Below are 21,700 nucleotides of genomic sequence, written 5' to 3'. Positions count from 1 at the left end.
GCGAATAGGTCCCTATCAAAAAAAAAAAGAGGTGCTTATTTGTATTCATTTTGTATAAAGTGTTGACATTATTCGTCTCGTGTTCCACTGGTCAAAAACTCTTATTCCTGTCAGAAGCTAAGGGACATAACGATTGCTGTTTTTAAGGCCCAAATCCTACCATCTCCTGTAAAAGAATGGGTCTGCCGTATGTTTGATGCATTTCTATCCTGGAAAAAGACCAGGTTTGGGAGAAAATAACAACGGATATCAATAAGTTCGTGAAAATAACATTCTGAACAGGAGGGGACGGCCAGTGAAAAAGCACGAAGAACTGAACTTGGTAAATAATCATAAGGAGGAACTACAGGAAGACAGTTCTAACAATCATAGTTATTTGTAGTGCAAGTTTTAAACCCACTCACCATCCAGAATACAGAATATAAATGTCACGAGGCTGGAACTATAAATGGCTTTGAAGTTACTCATTGAAAGCTCTCACTGGCGACTGGAGGGCTCATGGGGTTGACACGTGAAGAATGGCATTGGGGAAGAGATAGGAAAGTGACCCCAAAAAAAAAAAAAAAAAGCTGGGCAGCTCTTAAAAAATAACTATACAGAAAACAATTTGATATTGTTTGCTGCCATTTGAGTCAGTATTAGCATCATCTCATTGTTAAAGATAATAATTTAGTTATATTAAAATTGTTTTTATCTCTCCAGGTAATCATAAAATGTGATTTTCTGATTGGGATAAAATATTTCATTAAAGAGTTCTGTTACCAACAAAAAATACTTAAAACTTATTGTTTATATAGGTTTTTACACAATAGCAAATTTTTTTTAAAGTTTTGTTGTTCTAAAGAACTTGTGAATATTGACACTTAAAATAAATTAAAATTTTGAAAAAATGATGAAAGCTTCACGGCCAAAAAATATATATCTATCTTGCATAAGATAAGCAAAATTTAAAATTTAAAAAAATTTCCTTTGAGAATGGCTTGTTGTTCACCTTATTACTTTTAAGGAAACATGCACCATTTCAAATGCTCTCTTGCACTCACACACAGATGAAGGAAGAGAGAAAAGGAGGGCAAGAAAGACCCCTTCTGCAGAAAAGAGAACCACAAAAAAGAGAATGTACAGTTGTAATACAGTAGATACCATCAAGAAATGACAGTAAGGAACGGACAAAAATGACCCGTAACTTTCTTTTCTGCTAAAAGTAATATAAATTCAAATGCTGTTTTAAATTTGGACATACTTCTTGTAACCACACTCTGATTCTGATGCATCTGCAACTATTAACATCAAATGCAGCAGTTGGTTGTTGTTGTTTTTTTTATATACAGAGACTTAACAATGCAAAAGAATAGAATGCGAGTTTGTATTTAGCTGACACATCCGAAGTGACCAAGGTCTGCAATTAACAGTGTGGTGAAGTAGGTTATGGATGTGTTGAAAACTGTTTTCCAAGTAGAAGTATCAGCTTAGGTCAATAAACTTAAGCTTTTATAGGTTGTGCATTATTTTAGATAATTATACAACATTATTATGATTGTTTTATAGGAACTATATAATAAAATAAGCAAAATCCAATCAAAGTACACACAGAAAGAATTTTCTCTCTCACTTTCTCGCTAGCTTGTGAAGGTGGAGATAAGGAAGTGACGGTAAAGCCTTTATTTTTCTTTATTTGGTCTGTTTATTTTGGCTTTATTTCGTCTGCTCGTTTTCTTCTGGAGGCTTGAGACATGTTATTCCGTTTACCAAGTTAAGTCTTTTAAAGAATAAAGACAGTTTTGTCGTCTCATAGAATACGAAGTCTTGAAATGAAAAATGAGCCTAAACCAGGGCGGTTCACATCTTTTTTTACTTTGATGTCTGTATCTCGGTCCCAACATATAGAGGTCAAATCCTGCCGCCATTTTTAGACAGCAAACAGTCTGTCGTTGTTGTGCATGGGCATCTGAAAGTTTTGATTGAAGAACCGCTGCCTCATCTCGCCACGGCGGTCTCCCCAGGGCCTTCTCTGATCCCATCGGGTTGGTGGTCGCCCTTGTTCCACGGACGGCGTCCCCTTTTGCTTCCACCAGTGCTGTAGGTTCTCTAGGTTCTGCTCGAAGATGGTCTGCAGCATGGGAAACTCGCCGGTGGTAGAGATCATGCGGTTAATGCCGAGAGGATGCTGGGATGCAGCGCCGTGTGCGTTGCCGGTGCGACGCCCGATCGTCCGACGACCAATCGTCTCGTAGATGCTGCCTCTGCCGTTGTTGCGTTCAGCGGCGTTTCCCTGGCTGCCCGGATGGCTGCTGCAACGAAGCGTCAAAGTCCGACAACGACATGCCGTCCTCGTCGAAGTCGTCGTCATCGCCTCCCTCGTAGTCCGGAATAGGCTCCAGGTTCTGCAGCTTCTGCGTCTCGCTGACGACGAAACGCGCAAACTCCTCCTCCGTGTGCGTCTTCTTGCACCAGTCGATGCGCGTGGAGGACATGAGGTGCAGGAAAGTACCCCAGCGGTGCACCAGCATGGAGACGAACTGCAGCACCAAGACCATGGCGAAGATGGAGAGGAAGAACAGGGAGAGCGGCTCATACTTCTGCACGATATAGAAGGTCTTCAGCGTGTCTTCCATCGACTGCAGCTGTAGGGCGATGACGCACCACAGGAAGTTCATCATCACGTAGATAAACACGACGTTGTTGCGGATGATGATCAAGTCGTCTCGGCGATCTTGGCCTTCTGGTGCTTGTCCTCTTCGAGTGGGTGGAGATACTTCTTGATCAGGAATTTCCAAAACTCGACTTCGTCTTCGTCCAGCTTGGAGACCATCCCGTAGCCGAGGTAGTCCAGCGTCAGCCAGTGCGGGTTGTCGGGAAATGGTTCATGGCCCGGGGGATGGGCCCTAGCTGGCGGAGGGGGTGGCTGCGGTGCCGGTGGTGTTGGCAGCAGGCCTTTCTCCACATCCGGGTCCTGCTGTGGGGACGTTTTGGCCGTCTGGTGCAGCTCATTTCTGAGTCCCCACAGGCCGCGAATCGCGTCGCGAAGCTCGTGGATAAGACCGATGACGCCGTAGAGAGTGAACATCTTCTTCTTCTTCTTGGCCTTCTCCTCCTCCGCTTTCTTCTGGGCCTCGATTTCTTCGGGAGTCTGCTTCTTGGGCACCTCCCGCGTGCCCCACGACACGTTGTTGAGGTTGCAGAGGTAGAAGATGGTCAGCAGGATGAAAGTAGAGGGCACGACCAGGAAGTAGAGAGCTCCGTACACCAGGCAGAAGAACTCCTGCGGGTGCAGAATGGCGGCGACCGTGAAGATGATGCCCAGGCCACTTAGGAAGACGACGTTAGGACTGTTGAAGGACTCGTGGCGATGCTGATGAGCGTGCCTACGGTGGCAATCATCATCACCACGGCATAGAAGGCTGTCAGCACGGCACCGATCTTGATCTGCATGTCGTTCGTCTACACGCCGCCAACAGAATACGTGATCCATGTAAGTAATTCACTCAGGGAAACGACTTTTTTCAGTCTTTTTGTTTATTTTGTATTTGTCTATAAACCCAGGGGGCATTTTAGCCATAAGTGGTAAAACAAAGAAAGCAGGGATACATCGTACAATAACAGTCTTATAAGTACAAAACTAATATATCAGGACATTCCAACGATAAAAGGAGCTACATAAAATTATAAAATATAAATTGACATTATATAAAAGAATTATAGAAATTGCTTAAACAGCGACAATGCAAGGCAAAATAAATTTGCTTAAATTATTGTCTACTTTTAGATTTACTGTTCACAAGCAGTAAAAAGTAAGTGCATTTGGGTGTAAAGTGGGATGACTTGCCTGGGTGAGGCAGACACCGAGGTAAAATGCCACAGGCAGGAGGGACATGAGGAAGGCCCACCAGATGTTGAAGCCGAGCACCGAGTGATACGCCCCTGTGATCATCAAGACGACGGTGGAGGGCGCAAGGATAGACGAGGCCATCAGGAGGAACTGGTAGAAATGTAGAGGCGAGATATATTGTCGTTCATGCGGACCGTCTCGTGCCAAGACGACAGCAGGTCCATCATGTTGGCCAGCGTAGAGGGAGACCACCGCCTGCGCTGGTTGAAGAACTCGTTGAACGTTTCCGGGGCAAAGGTCAAAGCGTCGGCTCCCGCGCTGTAGTCGATACGGTGACCTTGCTGCAAGAGCAGTGTACAGAGCCACCTATCTTCACCTGCAACGAGCAACCCCAGCCTCAGAATTTGTACAAGCATTTCCCTAATCTTCCCCTCTCCCACCCATCAAAAAAGACAAAAACCAAACCAAAAAAGGTAACAGCAACAACAAGTAACCAAAACATAACAGAAAAAAGCAAGTTCTACCCGTAAGTATGACGTCACAACATCAGACAAAAGGAAAAAATCCCAGAAAAATAAACTTTTGGAAGTATTTGTTTGCTTGTGATATTAGTAAACTGTCTGAGACTAATTTGTGGACCGGCACGCACCTTGCTCGAACTGGATAAAGTGCGCAGCCTCCGTGGGCTTGGTGGTGTAGCGCTTGACCACGTTGTCGTCCATGAGAGCGGACCCCCTGAACAGCGAGAAACATCCGGGACAGCAAAGCACGCAGCCAAACACGTGCTCCGAGGCCTTCTGTAGCCAGTGGCCCACCGCGTACTCGAACTGCTGGTACCACACCATGGGCCTAGCACAAACAATTCAAGAATGTTGCTTATTTAGGTCTGTTTTCCGCTGCCCATGCAGGTGCAATATTTTCTTCGTATGTAGTTAATTCTGTTACAGTCTTGTTTTATGTATGTAGCTGTTTTGTGTGTGTTTTTTTAATGTATCAGTTTACTGTTACTGGGTAGCTTGAGGTGTTTTATGTGTGCGTCTGTTTTCGTGCTACCTCCAGTGTACTCCCGCCTTTAACATCCTCATGTGTGTATGTGTTGGGGTTGAACTTACCCGAACCAATGGGATGAATGCGTCCACAGACAGCGCCCACTTTCTTGTTCTTCTTCATCCTGTCCAGCAGCAACTTGACCGAATCGGGCTGAAAGTCTACGTCACCGTCCAGTGTCATGATGAATGTGTTTTCAGACATCTGAATAGTCTGGGGAAAATGAAGAAGAAAACAAATCACTATAAAGTCCATGTCTTCCAGATCATTCGTACAGTAATCTCACTTGCAATATTAACAATAATAATATGTTTATTTATATAGCACTTTTCTCCAACAATTAAATGTGGGTTCAAAGCGCTTCATTAAAAAGAAAGGAACCCCCACAATAATAATAACAACAACAACGATAACAACAACAATAAAAAAAACTATCAGAGGGATTTTGTCAAATTTTGTTTTTGTTGTGCATGCCTGGTTCTCGTGTTTTATGTACTTTATCAGATCCTGTTTCGCGGATTAATAACTATTCAGATAGGTAAGCAAACCCCTCCACGACATGAGCTAGATATATTGGTTTATCTGTACACGAGATAGTAAGAACCGTATAGTTCCGGTAAACAATCCGTGTACATAGCAAAATCACGTTTGACAGCAGACAATCCTGCACGTTTTTATGATCGCCACGGTTGTTATTTAATAATGGGGCCCTAGGCAATCTGCACGACCTAACAAAACACTGGGGTCTGCGATAGGCTAACCCTGTTAGTTATCAAAAGATTTCGAAATACAAAGGTCTAGTGGGGTGCAATGACTGGACGTACAAGGCACTATTTCCCAAATCTGGGCGAAAAAAACTACTGTTCTGAAGCTACCCACCCACAAACACCACATGCGCAGAAAGAGGCAGTTGTTGTCACTATAGTTCGCCTTGATTATATTTGATTATTCTATCAGCCTACTCATTGCTTTCAGTACCGCAGTGTGAGGGTATCCACTGCAATACCGTTTTTAGACAATATTTATCACCAAGAGAAGTCATACTTGTATCATCACGTTTGCACACCAATTAATTTACATACACTCCCAGCTCTTGTATCTGACTAGGGCGTTTATCTTGTGAAATGTTTGTGAAATGAGCTTTATCCAGTCATTAGAAAAAATTCCAACCCATTTACTTTTTAAAGTCACCATTTGAGACATTTCTTTGCCATGACTTCCTCGTTCCGAATTTTGTTTTTCACGACAGGAGCGGCCAGACAGCTCACCTTTTCGTACTTTTCTGGTGGCATGTGACCGAGGAGGGAGCGCAGGGGCATAGCGGCTCTCTTGCGGCGCTTGCTGAATCCTTTGTTCTTGCTTTTGGTTTTGTCCTTTCGATGCCGAACATTCGAGACTTTCTCTTCGTCTTCTTCTTCAGCTGTCGTCATGTCGTGAGTTTCGTCTTTCCCTCCAAGCAGGCGAAAACCAAGCAGGTAGTACAGGTACATAACCTGCGACGTACATGTGAAATAACAACAAATGAGACCACAGCGGATGACAGAGGGACCTCTTCTTAACAAATGTGGATGACACGACCTCCCTATGCCCTCGGCATGTGTGCGTGTTCATCAACGTACTGTAGACTAGAATCAAGGTGTTTGTCAGTCTGCACCATGTATGTGTGTGTGAAGGAAGGAGGAAGCGTTCTGTAAATCACAATAACGATTATGATGATTATTATAATTATTACTACTGTTATTTTGCGTTAGGTACGCGTATTTCGTGTATGTGCTAAACTCGTTACTGTAGACGTCATCCACAGCTGCTGCTTCTCACCTGTGACCATCTCTTCCTGTGGCGGATGAGATTTTTGTTCTTCAGGTGCACGTACATCTTAGTCTGTCCGGGCATGGTCCACACCAGTCGCCCGCCGTACGGGGCGGGGGTCTTGACCGGGGGCGGGATGACGATAGGGCCCTTCACCACAGACCTGCACAAGGAACAGCACTTGAAACATTGCAGGCAAAGGGACAGTCTCCTGTCTCCATCGTCTTCCTCCTAAATGAGCTAGTATAGGTGGAATAAAAATCGTTGATTGAAATAGTTATGGAAAACACACACACACACACACGCGCACGCACAAATAAACGTTTGCTGACTGCTTAATACAGCAAAGAGCTCAAAGTTTAAAACACAGTTTGTTTTCTCGCCTGTGTGTGCAGTTTATTAGTTTCAGAATTCGACGACTACAAAGAACAGCGAAAAATGCAGCCATAAATAAACAGAGACAAATACAAGCAATGAGAAACATGTCTGTTAAAAAAACTACCCACATCACTAGAAAGAATAAAGGGAGGAAAGTAAGACCTAATATATACTCATCCCAGGATTTAAGAAACGTAGCGCCAGTGAAAGCTCGACAAAAGGAAAGCTTGTATGACTTTCACGAAAGGCCAAACGCCGCCACCCAAGGATAAAGCCACAGATTGATGAGAAAGAAAACATAGTTAAGCCACCTGGCAGCATCTTCCATGCATTCTATCAACTGCTTCACAAAAGAGTTGGGCACAAAGCGGTCAGATCCTCGTCCAGGTCAAAGGAGTCGTCAAAAATAAGGTGGACTGGATAAAAAGATTTGCAAATGATTAGTGCGACATACAGCCCTTGAGGTTCTTAACATGTTTGCTGTTAGAACTGTCCTTAAAAAACTCATCAAACTACAAGCTTCAGGAATTCATCAGCATCAACATATTAGATCGCTAGCTGACTGTTTATGTGTCATTTTCTAAACTATGCTTGGCGTGATCTAACCTTTATTTAACGGTAAGGAGAACATGACCAACCCCCGACAATGAATCAGTTAAACTGGATTAAAAATCATTTAAACTTTTTCAAAATTTAAAGCAGGTTTTCTTTTAAAATTGCAAGTAATCATTTGGTGAAGAAGTCCGCCGAAAAACGCAGAACAGTAAAGTGTGCAACAATGAAAGAAGGAGAAAACGATGAGAAGGAGAAGGAAATGGGTTTTTAAAAACTGAAATAGCTGTTTACTTCTTATCTCCCTCCCCATACAATAAATCTCGTCGACAAAAAGAAAAACATTGTAATGGTTGGACACATTTAGCAGTGTCTTAAAAATAATGGGAGAATGTCACTTAAACATGCCGGGAAACAGACAATTCCAGTTATTCATATACTGCCTTGCCCTCATGACAAAAGCCAGCCAGTATGGGCATGGGCTGGTGATGGATACGGGAGATGAAGGTGGGGTAGGCTGGAGGGCAGGTGAGCAGATGGGCAAATGGGCAGGCGGGGACGGGGAAGAGTGTGCGCGCACTTGTGGGTGTTGCGAGTTCGTTTGCACGCATGTTTATTTGGGATTGATATGTTGGGTGCGGTGAGATTGTGAGCCTCTCCCATCTGGTGGAGACAACAGTGAGTCCGGGAGTCGACTTTTTCTGTTTGCACTGTCCTGGGCCACTGACCTGCTCTACGCATCCGCGAATGGGCGAACGCGGTTGCAACATTTGCAAATCTTACCTCGATCATTTTGTCTGCTCAGTCAGTTGATAATAAAATTCTGCATCAAAACTCTAATCCTAACCAAACACAAACTTAAACCTTCCCCAAACACCAAAGCTATCTTAATTATAAATTCGAGCTAACAGATTAGAACACACACACCCAAGCTATCCAGCAGCAGCAGCTTCGAGGGAAAAAAAATCATGAAAATATTTAAGGCACTGCAGTTTCATTGGTCAAAAGGATGGTTAGCGTCTGTCACCAATACAGCGAAGGGTTGACTGTCCTGGGTTCAGATCTCGTGTCGGGCAAGCTGTTTTTTCTCTGCGTGTGACATTTGTTTACAAGGCAACATGAAAAGACGGAATACGAATGCGTCGTAAAAGTCAGTGGCGGCCAGGAGTTGTGCGCAGGTACAATATGTCACCTGCGTTTTGTCATTTGTCAACCGCATTCCGTCGTGTCTGAAACATGTTGCTGCCTGGCCAAAGGCACACCTAGACACTATCGCAAAGGACACGGGAGGACGGGGGAAGGTGAACAGTTTCAGGGCTGACCTCAGCAGGCGGAAAACAAAACTCTAGATAACACAACTCGTGGGCAGTACGAGGCCGGACCTCGAGGTACAGGAGCGGTCAGACCGCCCAGCAGGGGTTGGTTCGCGGTCTCCCTCCAAACAAACGTAGCATCCTGATCTGTCTGTCGCATTCTTTTTGTCTCAATCCATCATTCTGTCATCTCTAAGCCATCTCACTTTAGCATGAGACTATCATTTTTATTTCCTGTGACTGCTTCGCTTCCTTATCATCGTCATCAATAGAACGAGTTAAGGAAGGGGGTAAAGTAAAATAAATTGAAACAGGAGTAAACTAGGAATTGTCACTGAAAGCTCCTTTTTTGACATGATAAAATATTTTGCTAACAACTCGCATGAACAAAGAATTTCCATCTTTTATGAAATTATCGCTTTCCTTCTCTAACACTCTATTTGTTTGTTCAGTTGTGAAAGAGTTTATTGTTATAACTCAAATAGTAGTCACTACAATTTGATATGATCGTTTATTTGTGGTTAAGGGTAGTCTGAACCTCATCTGCATCTCAGCCAAGACCAAGGACGTGAAAAGTGAAGACACCATTTTGTCTGCGTGTGTGTGCACTGGCTGAACCAGGAAATTCTTCTGACAGTGAAATTAATGACAGCATCATCCTGGCGTCAACTGTGCTGTGACGGCTAGACGTCATCGCACAAGGACGACAGGTTCAAAGGTCGGGACCGTTCATTTTTATGGCATGACACAGCGGGGTTTGGATTTTTTTAGTCTTTATTGTTCGAGCTGGTCTGTTTTAATCTCCTATCTATCCCCGTCTGTCCCCACCCACCATCATTTCACAGTCACCTGGATAGGAATGAAGGAGCAATATATTATTTTATTTGTGACTGTTCACGCTGTGATATTAAACACATTAAGCATCAATAAACGGCTTCGTGTCCCATCATCTGTTGTTAACTTCGTGGTCAAGTGAACAAACGTTTTGCGAGGGCGAATTGTTGGAGATTCTCTTTTTATGGCAACCTGTGCACGTCAATGCACAAAAAAAGTAGGTATGTATGATACAAGGGGAGGACAGGGCGTGACATGACAATGCACATCAAATGAGGCGAGAAAAAAACTACATTATACTCACTCTCCAGGTCAAAATAATCAGGATCTCGTATGCGAAATTTTTCTTGAGCAAGCCGACTGGCGCAGTGAACGTAGTCCAACCTGTGCAGAAAGATGAAGTTGACAAAAACTAAGCATTACTATTACTTGTTGTTGTTGATGTTGTTATTGTTATTATTCGCCATTATTTTCTTCTTCTTGTAACAACTAACAGTTCTGACTCTGAACACTTCTCACCTGAAAAGGGACTTAAGCAGCTGAGTCATCTCCCGTTGAGTCTCGTGCCACATGGTTGCGCATACGTAGACCTTAGGTATGACGTCACTGCTGTCGTCAGTCGGCGCGTCGCCCAGCTCTGCGTCATCGCCGACGTAGGTGAAACGTTCCAGTCGGGTCGCGCGAAGTTCACGGTCGTTACGGCGTCGCCTCAAGGTCAAGTTGAAGTCTGGGAAGATGGCGTCAAAGTGGGGCGTCGTGAACAGCCTGCAGAACACGTGATAAACACGTGATACAGAGCGCTGTTGAGTGCAGGTACACGCACGTACGGAGAATGAGCGATCGATGAAGTGCGCATGCACGCACGTACACACACAACACACACACACACAGACACACGGACACACACACACACAAAATGACAATGGACAGTTTCTATATTAAAAAGAGAGACAAGACTGCACTGTGCTTTATACATCTAATTCTCTCCTCAAAAAAAAAAAAAAAAAAAAAAAAAAAAAAATGGCGCAGATGCACTGAGAAGACGTATTATTTACACAGGAATCTATTACATTTTATTGCAGTATTTATAACCTCGAAATCACATCCTCTGCTCCCCTTTACAAACGTGTACATCACCGGCGATGGGGCGACTACAGCAGAGTGTTTGCTAGTCTCTATCTCGCTCTATTTACTCCCCCTCTCTTTTCTTTTCTTCCACCCTCTTTTCCATCACTTCATGAACAATTTTTTCTCATTTTCTTAATATTGAAAGGAAACAAAGAAAACAATATATATTGGTCTTTCTGTCTTTCTTATGTACGCGCCTCAGCAAAAAAACAAAAACAAAACAAAAACAAACAAAAAACAAAACAGCAACAACAGCAACAACAAACTTCTATTACTAACCCTGCTCTTCAACGCAGACCAGCATGTGCCTATGGGCGAATATATATGCATACCATGTAAGTCGATAAAACTGTATTTATTGTCATTTAAAGTGTGAGTACATCACCGTCGCTACTCACTTCTCCACTTTCGCCATGCGCTCACTCTTCGGAAACCAGATGTGCGAGACGATGAGGCAGTAGGACATCCACAGGGCTGCGGCGCACGCTACTGGCATGATGAGATCCTGCCACTCCATGGCCGGACAATACCACGTCCCCATGTGCCAGTGCGTGGGCAAGAAGTGGAAGTGGCACTGGAGGTACACGATGGCCAGCGAGACCGGGGGGGACAGCATGAGAGGTAAGGCGAAGGCGGCCTTTTGCATGTGCAGCTTGCAGGCCAGGCTGGCCAGGTAGGTCACCAACATGGTGGCCAGGAGTTCCAGGTAGACAAGACTGTAGGAGTCAGGTGGAAGGTCGCAGAATCGCCCCGATAGCCCTTGGGTCGCTGTGGCAACAGAAAACTTGCGCCAGTCAGGAACCTGGACAGACATAGCAGACATGGACATGGTGAGCACGACCATTTCAACTTGAAAGTCCTTAGCAAGAAACATGCTTTGAAACACTCCTCCGATGTGCTAGCGTGTGCGCGTGCATGGTGTGTGTGTGTGACACCAGCATGCCACGTCCTAGCAAAGAATGTGTACATTGACTTCATTGGAGCCGTTATAATGAGCGTATTTTATTTCCATAACTTCTCAAAATGGCCGTATACGTAGCAACCATCAACAAGCTCATTCGAAGCTCAAACAAAGGAAAAAAAGAACAATAAATAAATTCATTCCTTTCTTTAAAAACAAAAACTCCAAAGTATACTAAAATCAAAACTAAAAAAATAAATCTACAGTATTTGAAAAATAATAGTGAAGCGTTTTATAAAAACTTTGCATAACCTTAATTTTCTACAGGACGCTGCTAAACGATTCTAGCAAAAGTGAGAATATGTGAGTTTCGAAATTCGTGCAAAATAAAGATTACGACAAGATTACGACAATGACTAAAGTGCTAACGACTTTAAAACTATTTATGGAACACGACCATCTGCCATTAAGGTAGGTGCCTTGTTTTAACTGTTTTAAAAATTGTTTGTTTACTTTGCTAGAAGAATGATGAGTCCAATCTTGAGAGGCGCGACGAGGAAGTAGACAGTCTCCCTGACATCCTGCGCGACCTTGCGAACCCTCTGAAAGGACAGCTTGACCTTTCCACACATGGACCATTCGCCCGACACGTAGTTCTCCCACCAGCCTGCAATGGTGCATGAGACAGAGGACTGGCCATCACTACCAAACATTCCACTAACATTCTGATACCAATGACAGTTTGTAACCCTCCCCCCCCTTCACCCCCCAAAAAAAACCCAAACAAAAACAACAAATAAACAAACACAGAAAAACAAAAACAAACAAATCCAGGTGTATATAAGTAAAGAGACTGTATCTCAGTTAAGAATCTCAATGACGGGGATGTTAAACGTAAAGGTTCTCCAGAGTTTGCCGAAATCTTCTGATTTAAATCAAACAGATTTTCATGACGCCACAGAGTACTTCTACACATGACAATAATTATCTTTATCGCTTTATATTTTAGACCCTTCATCAAATAAACTAACTTTACATTCTTATAGATCTTTGCACGACTTAAGTGTAATCTTTCTCTTGAGTTTTCCGAAGGACACATACCTAGTGACGTCAGCACGAGGGCTAAGGGAAGTTCCCACACCAAGCTGGGCAACTGTTGTAATTCTGTGATCTGCACATCTTTTGACGGGAGGGTAGAGTGTATTCCCTTGGCCGGAAATGTGGTCAACAGGAAAAACCCAATGGCAGCGACCTTAAGAGAAAATAACAGATTACAATAACTAACACTGAATATTTTTTAAAATAAATTCTAAAGCTGTCTTGGCTACAGCATACTACTTGGTCTCGGTAATCTAACTCTATACGAACGGAAACCCCTTTACAATTAGTGTGATTAACATCGGAAATAGTGGGGAGTTGCCTTTGACGAAATAAAGTATTCATTTTCAATATTTAACGTGCAGCTGTTGCGCCGGTGGCGAGGTAGAAAGATGATGAAGACGGCGAAGGTAAAAGGCCAAGATCGTTCAATGACCTTAAAGTCGTAGGGGGTAAGTTGTTATAGCCCTCACTCATCTCGAGGACAGCTTTCCCCCCTGGAGGGAATTAGGTACCCACTCCACAGCTGAGTCAACTGAGGGAAGCTGCGTTACACGGGGGTCACATCCGTTAGTGCATGCGCCTGCGGGCTCTGACGCCGTTAACTCTAAATACCGAGGTCAAGATGAGGACCAGACGATTGATGACTATGCAGCGCGGAGAAACTAGGAAAGGATTACTGTTTGCAACAGGCGGAAAAGATATGCAGCTGCTGGCTTATTGTAAGGCCAGGACTTCTTTTCAAAAAGCGTGAAAATTTGTTTACCTGGGTGAGAAAAGCCAGGATTGCACCGATCAGCTTCATGCAATCCCAGAATCCCGCTTTCGGCTTTCGCTCTAGGAGAATGAGCTTGAAGAGGGAGGGCAGTGTGAAGGTCGCCATGGTGATGGTAATTCCCCGGAAGAAGTCTGTGACTGGTAACACGCGGAACACGAGCAGGCAGATGCCGAAGGCATGCAGGAGTTCCAAGAGAAGGAGCTGGACGATCATCATCGAAGACCAAGAAAATATTAATCTTGCCTACTTTTCTAAGCCGTTACATTCAGGACGTTAAATAGTCTTACAAAGAAGACATTGTTTTCAATCAAAAGAGACATGTTTTTGCGCAATATCTCGTATAGGTATATGCACTCTTATAATGATGGTGTAATGTCTAACCAACGCACAAGACAAACAGATAATAACCAGCACAAAACGTTCACGTACCACAAGAAAGGTTGGAAGCGAGGGCCAGTCCTTGCCGCTGAAGAGAATCTTCATGAAGGCTAGAAACCAATTGACGACCATGGGCGAGCAAATGCATAAGAGTAACATGACAACGCTCTCCCCCTTTTGTTTGTCATCCTGCAGAAGAGTGAGACAAATGTCAGATGCCAAACCTCGAATTACTATCCAGCTTAGAAATACAAGGCACGATGACAAAAACGCACTTTTCCTCGAAAAAAGCCCCTAAGACCCCCCATTCCCCCCAAAAGCTCTCAATCACATGTATACAAAACATTAATAACTAAAACCTGCACATTGTTCTTGAAAGGCGCTTACAGTCGAAGTTGTTATTGTCTGAATAAGCTATAAGATGTACTTAGAACACATGGAACATTAACAAACTTTTTGAAACTCCCTTTCCTTGCAAGGTCAAGGCTAAAAACACTCGCATAAAATATTCCAGATTCTAATATGCATTTGAAAAAAAAAAATCCACAATGTTTAGATTAACCGAAAGAATAAAGCTAAAGGTGTTTCTATGATTCTGTCAAGTGCAGCAGTTTTTGAATGACCACACACCTGAACGACACCTGACGTGAGGAGAAGGAACGAGGCTCGTGCCGCTACAGTTCCCCCCAGTATGGCGGTGATCAGCACAAAATACAGAATCAACCGCAGAACTTTCAGGATCTCTCGGAACACTGCGCCGTCATTTTCCGCCTCTCGCTCTGACACTTGGAACACATCATATGGTCGCCTTGGAAACAAGGCCAGACATTGAATTATTCTCCAGAAAAAAAGTAGTTCGATATAATAAGCCAAAGAAGGGGAAACAATAAAAATCACTGACTTTTCGGTCTCTCATAATGTCACTGATTTCTCGTTGTCTCAGAACGTCACTGACTAGTCATGTAATTGTCAAATGCTTTCTCCCAATAACATTAACTGTAAACAAATGAAATAATTCATAAAATAATGACTAAAATACATAAAACTATTTTCAGTAAGCAATTGCAATCATGAAAAACACGTACTTATTTTCATGACTATAATGCGTTAAATAATTTGAAATAAAAGTATGATGACATACAGATACATATATGTATAAAACTGACAATTACTAGCCTGAAAAATTCATATGCTATGGACTTCCTTTTAACCCATTATTTTGTTTTAAAAGCAAATTAGTTGCTAAAGATAGTAAACTTTTAACGGTCACCTTTGCATATATAAACAGATTTTCTTGATCGATTAGCAGCAAAGTTTGAAATAATAATTTATACTGCTACTAAAGCAGCTTGCCCCAGCCTCAAAGCCGGGTTCAGAGTTTTATATACAACATACACACAGGTTCACGAACATACACCTGTAGTGAGTAGGCTTTAAATACACCTTTAGTCATAAAAAACACACTTATATGCAAATATACGTGGAAAATGTGATTTCGAAAGTCTAACTGTTGCTTTAACGATGAAATCATCATTAAAAGGAATTGGTGAATGCGCGGGTATGATAGGATTTGCGTGCCTGTCATCCACGCATGCGCACACCCTCCACCTCGAGAGATAGAAGACGGTTGAGGTGCTCACCAAGTGTCCTCTCTTGGCTCCTCGTCCTCCAGGCTGCTGTCGGCGTTGGTGCTCTGAGTCTCCACAGAGGGCTCATGATGAGCGCTGTACACCGTGGATGCCTCGGACACCGCCTTGTAGATGTTCTGTTTGACCTCCGCCTGCTGCTGCTGCTTCGGGAAAAACCTGGCCGGCTGGTCTTTGGTGAGAGGTGAGAGGTCATTGTCGGGGTAATCGTTCTCGGGGCTGAGTGGAGCATCGTCCTGGTCCGTGACCTGAATGGTCGGCAGTGAGTTGGATAAGGTCAGATTCTCTAATGTAATACGACGCAGAGAAGGAGACCTGGATCGCTCCGTCACCTGAAGTTGTGGAGGCAGGGGGGCAGGGGCACTGGAGGCGTCTGACCTTCTGAACCGGACAGGCTATGTCTGTCACCAGGAAGGTTTTCTATGCGAAAAGGGGACAACGAGTTGCCGCTCGACGGAAACCTCTGTTCTGGATAACTGGAAACTGAAGTAATGTTCGCCGTAGACATTCGCCTAAGACTAGGGCCCTCAGGATCGTAAACACCATCTCTGTCCAAAATGTCAGGCACTGAAAACCTCTTGGTGCTCATTCGACTAGGGCGTGGAGGTGGGAGGGGAGGAGGCCCCGGGACCAAAGCGGCCATGTTGGTAGCCGAGTAACTACGATGGTGAGCTTGCAAGTCGAAACTACCTGGAGAAGATTGAGAGGTCGCGGCCTTTAACTTGAAGTGTTCGGTCGGAGACTCGGACCTGCTGTCAAAGGGGAGTGAGGACGCCGCCAGAGCTCAGTGTTGACGTTGGGGAAGGGTTCCCCGGAGGGTGGCATGTCGAGCGAGTCCGATTTCCCCTCGCCATGCGAACGGGTATCAAAGAATTCGCTGTCCCGATGAAAGGCCGAAAGTATGGCGTTTCTCACATCCGGGCCTCCCGGCGAGCTTGACCTCGGGCCCAAGGCTGTTGCCGACTGGGATCGCGGCCGGTCACTGTACGGGGTATACCCGTCAAAGCCGGCAACAGTCAGCTCCAGTCCCGAGCTGGCAGACGAGTGGGCACTCAGCCCGTCCCCCTCGGCTCCCACAGTTGATGCTGATCCGTGAAACGCTCGACGACACGAGTGGAGCGCTCCGGCTTGGGTTCTCTACCCTTGGATGAGCGGCAGGCCTGGCCATGACGTCATCAAGATTCACGCGCGGCAGTTCTCCCATGCCCCGGGCTGCTACGAAGTTAGAAGGGGGCACACCGCCATTTCCGAGCATGCGCAGTTTGGCGGTCTCGGCCTGTCCTATCTTGGCGGCCAACTGAGCGATGTTGGACGATGAGAAGCGTTTGTGCATGGGACCTGCCGTACACCCCGGGTGTGGAGCCACGTCCAGCAGTCCGGCGCTGGAGCCCGAACGTTGTCGAGCGGACATCGGAACTGGGTCCTCGGTTGCGTCCCTTAGGTCGGCCAGCGACAGGGACGCTCGAAGTGACGACCTTTCATACGCGGTCATCTGGAAAAAAAGAACAATTTCTCTCATCAGGCTGTCTTTCGGCGATAGATCAGCTACAGTTCCGTAGGTATAACCATTGTTACAGGGCCCAGATGCACACATGTCGCTAGGCTCTAACTCAGTATCAGTAGCGAGAGGACCTGAAAAAAGTAACTAAAGAAGACATTTAAAAAATTACATATTATCTACCTGTTTGCGACGAAAGTTCTATTTTAGAGGAAAGAACTACGATGTTATTTCTTCTTGACCAAACTGCCACACCTTGGAGATCATCGCTTAATCTAGAGGTCCTGGTTAGCCCCTGGTACTTAGACAAGGGTGTACTAGGAGCACGATTAGGTCTGAAAAGTCTTGTCCGCAGGGCAGTAATCACAAAAAACTTTATGCTGTCACGTGGTTTGAAACATTTCTGCTAGGCCTGGAGGGGATGATCATCACTGAATGTTAATCAACATGCGGAGAAAGAGCTTTTTATAAAAAATAAGGGTTGTGGCTGGCGATGGTCACAGAATATTAAGAGATGGCTGCAGGCAGTGTCGGTTTAGAAATGAAACGTTCATGGATTTGACTGGCAGTTTTACTTAGAGTTAGTTATTGCACCATAAACCCACTAAGAAATAGTTTCTGTTTAATACAAATCCACATCCCTGCCCGCACCCAGCCAAACAGCTGACTGTCCAAACCCCTGACATCTCGGTAAGTAATATCAGGGTAAGCATCTCACGAACAGGTCCACAACACATTCACTAACGCACCCACAGACAAGTGCACACCCACACACCCACACAGACACTCCCTCACTCATTGGCACACAACACAGAAAAACACGTACACAATCACTTCCGCTCACTTATTCACACACAAACATAAATACTTCCACCACACACTTACACACACACACACACATACATGTTGACACACACACACGCGCGCGCACACACTCACACACACAAGCTCAAGGGTCAAAGTAAGGTTCCGTGAAGCTCACTAACCATAACAAAGTAAAATTATTTGCGATGATAATGATGTAGACTATGATGATGAAGAAGATGATTGACGATACCTATAAGAGAGAGGAAAAAATGTCGGAAAGAAAAAATGAGAAGAAGCAGATTTTATTCGAAAAACATACTTTCCATAAGGTCGAACCATTTTTTGATTTCATGACTGTTTAGTTAAAATAAAGTTGATGATAGTTTACCTTTACTTTTATTGGGTGGAGGTACTAATCATTGAAGACGGGGAAGGTATCCTGTAGGACTACTATTCACTGAAGACATAGAAAGTATCCTTCTTTGTTTTCCATTTCTTTTTTAAACACAAATGCGCAATATTATTCGTCTCACGAAACCTGCGATTGCCTGTGGTCAACAGCTCCAGTCAGGAATATCCAATGATTCACAGCTTGTGACAACATGTTCGTTGAAGAACCCCAACACTCAAAAAAGCAAGTTCCATCGTTCAAAATTTTCAAAGACCTTTGGACAAATTGGACAGATTGGGCAACACTTGTATTAATGTCCAAAAGACCAATCGGAGTTTTTTTAATTGTTGTTGCCCGCACTTTTCTACACAATGTTTACACAATCCAGGTATTCACTGCCCGCATCTGTAGCAAAGCGGTGCTGCAAACTTGATGCTTGGCTTCGACACTGATAAGGTCTGCCCAGCGGCTGCCTCATAAACTCCTCCATTAAAAATACAGCGCCATAAGCACATGCGTGACACGGCGCAGGTACGTATGCTCCTCCCCCCACCTGTCAACCGTGTATGAGGAGTATCCGCGAGAATGTTTTTATAGCTTCAGAACCCCTCCCCCCAGTCGACCCCAGTCACTCCGAGCCACCGTCACACGGCGCGACAAGCGCACTGACGCCATTGCACACCGACACGCTTGGCTGAACAGACAGGTGAGACGAGCAGACTTGATGCTTGTGGGAGAAGACAAAGGTTCTCTTGATTGAGCTTCTACGAGCAAGGATGTGTCCGGCTCGTCCACAACCGGAAGTGGAGCAGGAGAGGGAGAAAGGAAGGGTGGACAGACAGCTGTGAGAGATGACCGAGATGGGGAGAGAAAGTACGAGAGCTGAAGGAAAGGTCACTGTGTTAAGAAGGTCACCGGCACAGGTGTGGGTTGACTAGGTGGTGGGTGGAGAAACTTAATCTGGGAGAGAAAGAGGGTAGGAAAACCCAAGGGGGATTCGGGGAATTTTTTGAGCCTCTTACAAGAATTGATTAGCATATTGTCATAAAAGGGTGCTCGAATGAATTAAACCATTATGTCAGGTTTACGACAGTCAAGACAGAGCAGGATTGAGAGACCTACGGCTTCCTGGTACCTGTAGACCTGTTTTCATCCTTGTTCCAGGACACCGGATGTGGCACTGCAAGGGATGAGCAGCGCTAAATTTAGAGCTATTGCCTAAAAACAGCGTGGGGGTGAAGACTTTACACCAGGTTGTTGGCATCATCTACCTGGTCAGTGATCTCGAAGAGGACGAGGCGCTTAATAAAAATGACAAAAAATAAAGGGGAAAAAAAGGAAAGTAATTTGAAAGTCTGTAAGTCTTCTTGCTTCTTCTAGAGAAATACAGCCACATGGTGGCAGTTAAAGACCAAATAACATACTGCGCTCATATCAAGGCGTTGTTTTCAAAAGGTTGAGTAATAAGCCCACCAACTCCATCCATTCTCCAGACAAATGTTATCATCATCAGGAGGCCAGAATCGTGACATTACGAATGACCTTGGATACACCCAAAACTTAAAGGCTCTTGGGTGGTGTGTATGTAAAGTCTTGAGTAGGACAACGATAAGCCTATGTTTTAGCTTAACTTTCAAAATTCCTTATTAGTTGTGTGCATGTGAGATTTTGAAATGAGTTTTACGTCGCCAGTCTCAAGACCAGACAAAGCAAAGTCGAGTCACACTTGAGGCCTGCAAATTTAAACTTATTTTCAAGATCCAACATGCACACCAGCCCAGTTCAAACGTACCAATGTACATTCGTGACGTCAGAATTTAAAAAATATTTCTTTGAAACTGTGACGTTTATAGGACTGTACCTAAAAACAGATTGCTTACTCACAATCTGGGACACAGTATCTTGTTCCTCTGCCAAGTCATTTAAAAGAAATGTAGGCTGGTAGACATCTGACTTTGCTTGTCAGCAGGTAGTTCCGGATTCCATTGAGTTTTGCGGTAGAGTTATATGTGGTCGACAAATCTGTTTCAGGAATAGGCCTCGGATGGTGGATAATGTACATTTAACATTCAACCCCGACCGAGTTTCACAGACCTGACTGGCGTATCAAATAAGTTTTCTGATTTGATCTCAACACATGGAGATGTTATCTGCAGAGCCTCACGCATGTTTATATCCCTTCCATTTTAAAAAGTAGAATTGATTTCAATTTTATAAACAATGTTAAACTAGTGACTAACGTAACTAGTGACAAGAACAGCCACTGAAAGATAAACTCAATCACGAATTTATAACCTATAACCAGCACATTTTAAAACTTTTTTAACTTTCGTTGATTGAAAGCTGATGTCCTTTGGTTTTAAGTCTAGAGCCGCGGTTCTCAACCGGTGGTACGCGTACCCCTAGGGGCACGGCAAGGGTCATGCAGGGATAGCAGGGACATAAATAAGCACACGCCAATATTAAAATAAGTACTTTTATGTGCCAACTTACTCGCGAGGGGTACCCGCGGACATACTTTCACACTCTGGTCGTAGGTCACGCATCCTTCAGTCCTCCCACGTGTGTGAATAAAAGAAAATATTTCATGATATAAATATTTGTCATAAATTACAAAAAATGAATCGCTTGCTGCTCCCTAAAGGAGTCTACCTTTTCATAATCGTATTCTGTTGCCGGGAATTTCGCAATGAATCGTAGTGTCCATCTATCGGACACGTGACTAATCTCGTCTCACTCTCCTCTTCCTCTTCCTCTTGCAGCGTTTGCCGAACGTCTTCAAGGAGCTTGGGTCTTTCCCAAGATGCCTCTGGCATTTCTACATTTACATCACAGGATTGTGAAATGGAGTGAGGTGGGTGAGGAGGAGGGAACGAGGAAACGTTGTGTGACAGGCAAGGGGAGACAATCCATCTTCGTTTCCCAGGTAACGTCAGACGAACGAGAGAGAGGCTCAAATGTATGGTCGTCTGTTTTCGTCATGATTCACGTTTCATTAGTCAGATCCGCAAACTCAGATCTTGCAATCCCTCTCGGCACCCCCTCCCCGCGAGTTATTCCCTTCAGCAGTTTTGACTTCACACTGTTCCATCAGCATTCATCAGGAGGAGACAACATGAAAGCTGATTTATTCTGGGCATTACCTCTCTTCTCTGTCGCTATCTTGTTCAGATGGTCACAGACGCTTCTAAAGTTGAAATTATCGTTTCCATCAGAAATAAAACTACATTAGCCACAAGGCACTTTCGAAGCTTTCTTGTAAAACTTCCACGCCCACTGACCTGACTATCACAGTGTGACACCATTGGTCCTA

At 44.3% G+C, this 21,700-nt stretch overlaps 1 protein-coding gene across 1 annotated transcript; it reads right to left on the bottom strand.

The window, feature by feature from the left end:
- Positions 1 to 1,647: 1,647 nt before the first annotated feature.
- LOC112554501 (chitin synthase chs-2-like) lies at positions 1,648 to 21,203 on the bottom strand. Its single transcript, XM_025222285.1, is given in 23 exon segments — positions 1,648 to 2,708; positions 2,711 to 3,345; positions 3,348 to 3,441; positions 3,827 to 3,987; positions 3,990 to 4,205; positions 4,479 to 4,678; positions 4,938 to 5,089; positions 6,145 to 6,369; positions 6,695 to 6,848; positions 7,375 to 7,438; positions 7,441 to 7,479; positions 10,067 to 10,146; positions 10,282 to 10,527; positions 11,289 to 11,692; positions 12,203 to 12,207; positions 12,282 to 12,458; positions 12,893 to 13,043; positions 13,656 to 13,868; positions 14,097 to 14,234; positions 14,676 to 14,853; positions 15,686 to 16,086; positions 16,833 to 17,323; positions 21,125 to 21,203. Coding segments are annotated over 23 exon segments (4,953 nt in total). The 3' UTR covers positions 1,648 to 2,258.
- Positions 21,204 to 21,700: the final 497 nt, after the last annotated feature.

The sequence above is a fragment of the Pomacea canaliculata genome, linkage group LG13, assembly GCF_003073045.1.
Source record: "Pomacea canaliculata isolate SZHN2017 linkage group LG13, ASM307304v1, whole genome shotgun sequence".
NCBI lineage: Eukaryota > Metazoa > Mollusca > Gastropoda > Architaenioglossa > Ampullariidae > Pomacea > Pomacea canaliculata.
Note: the sequence above shows the minus strand (reverse complement) of the source record. Positions and strands in the feature narration are given on the sequence as shown.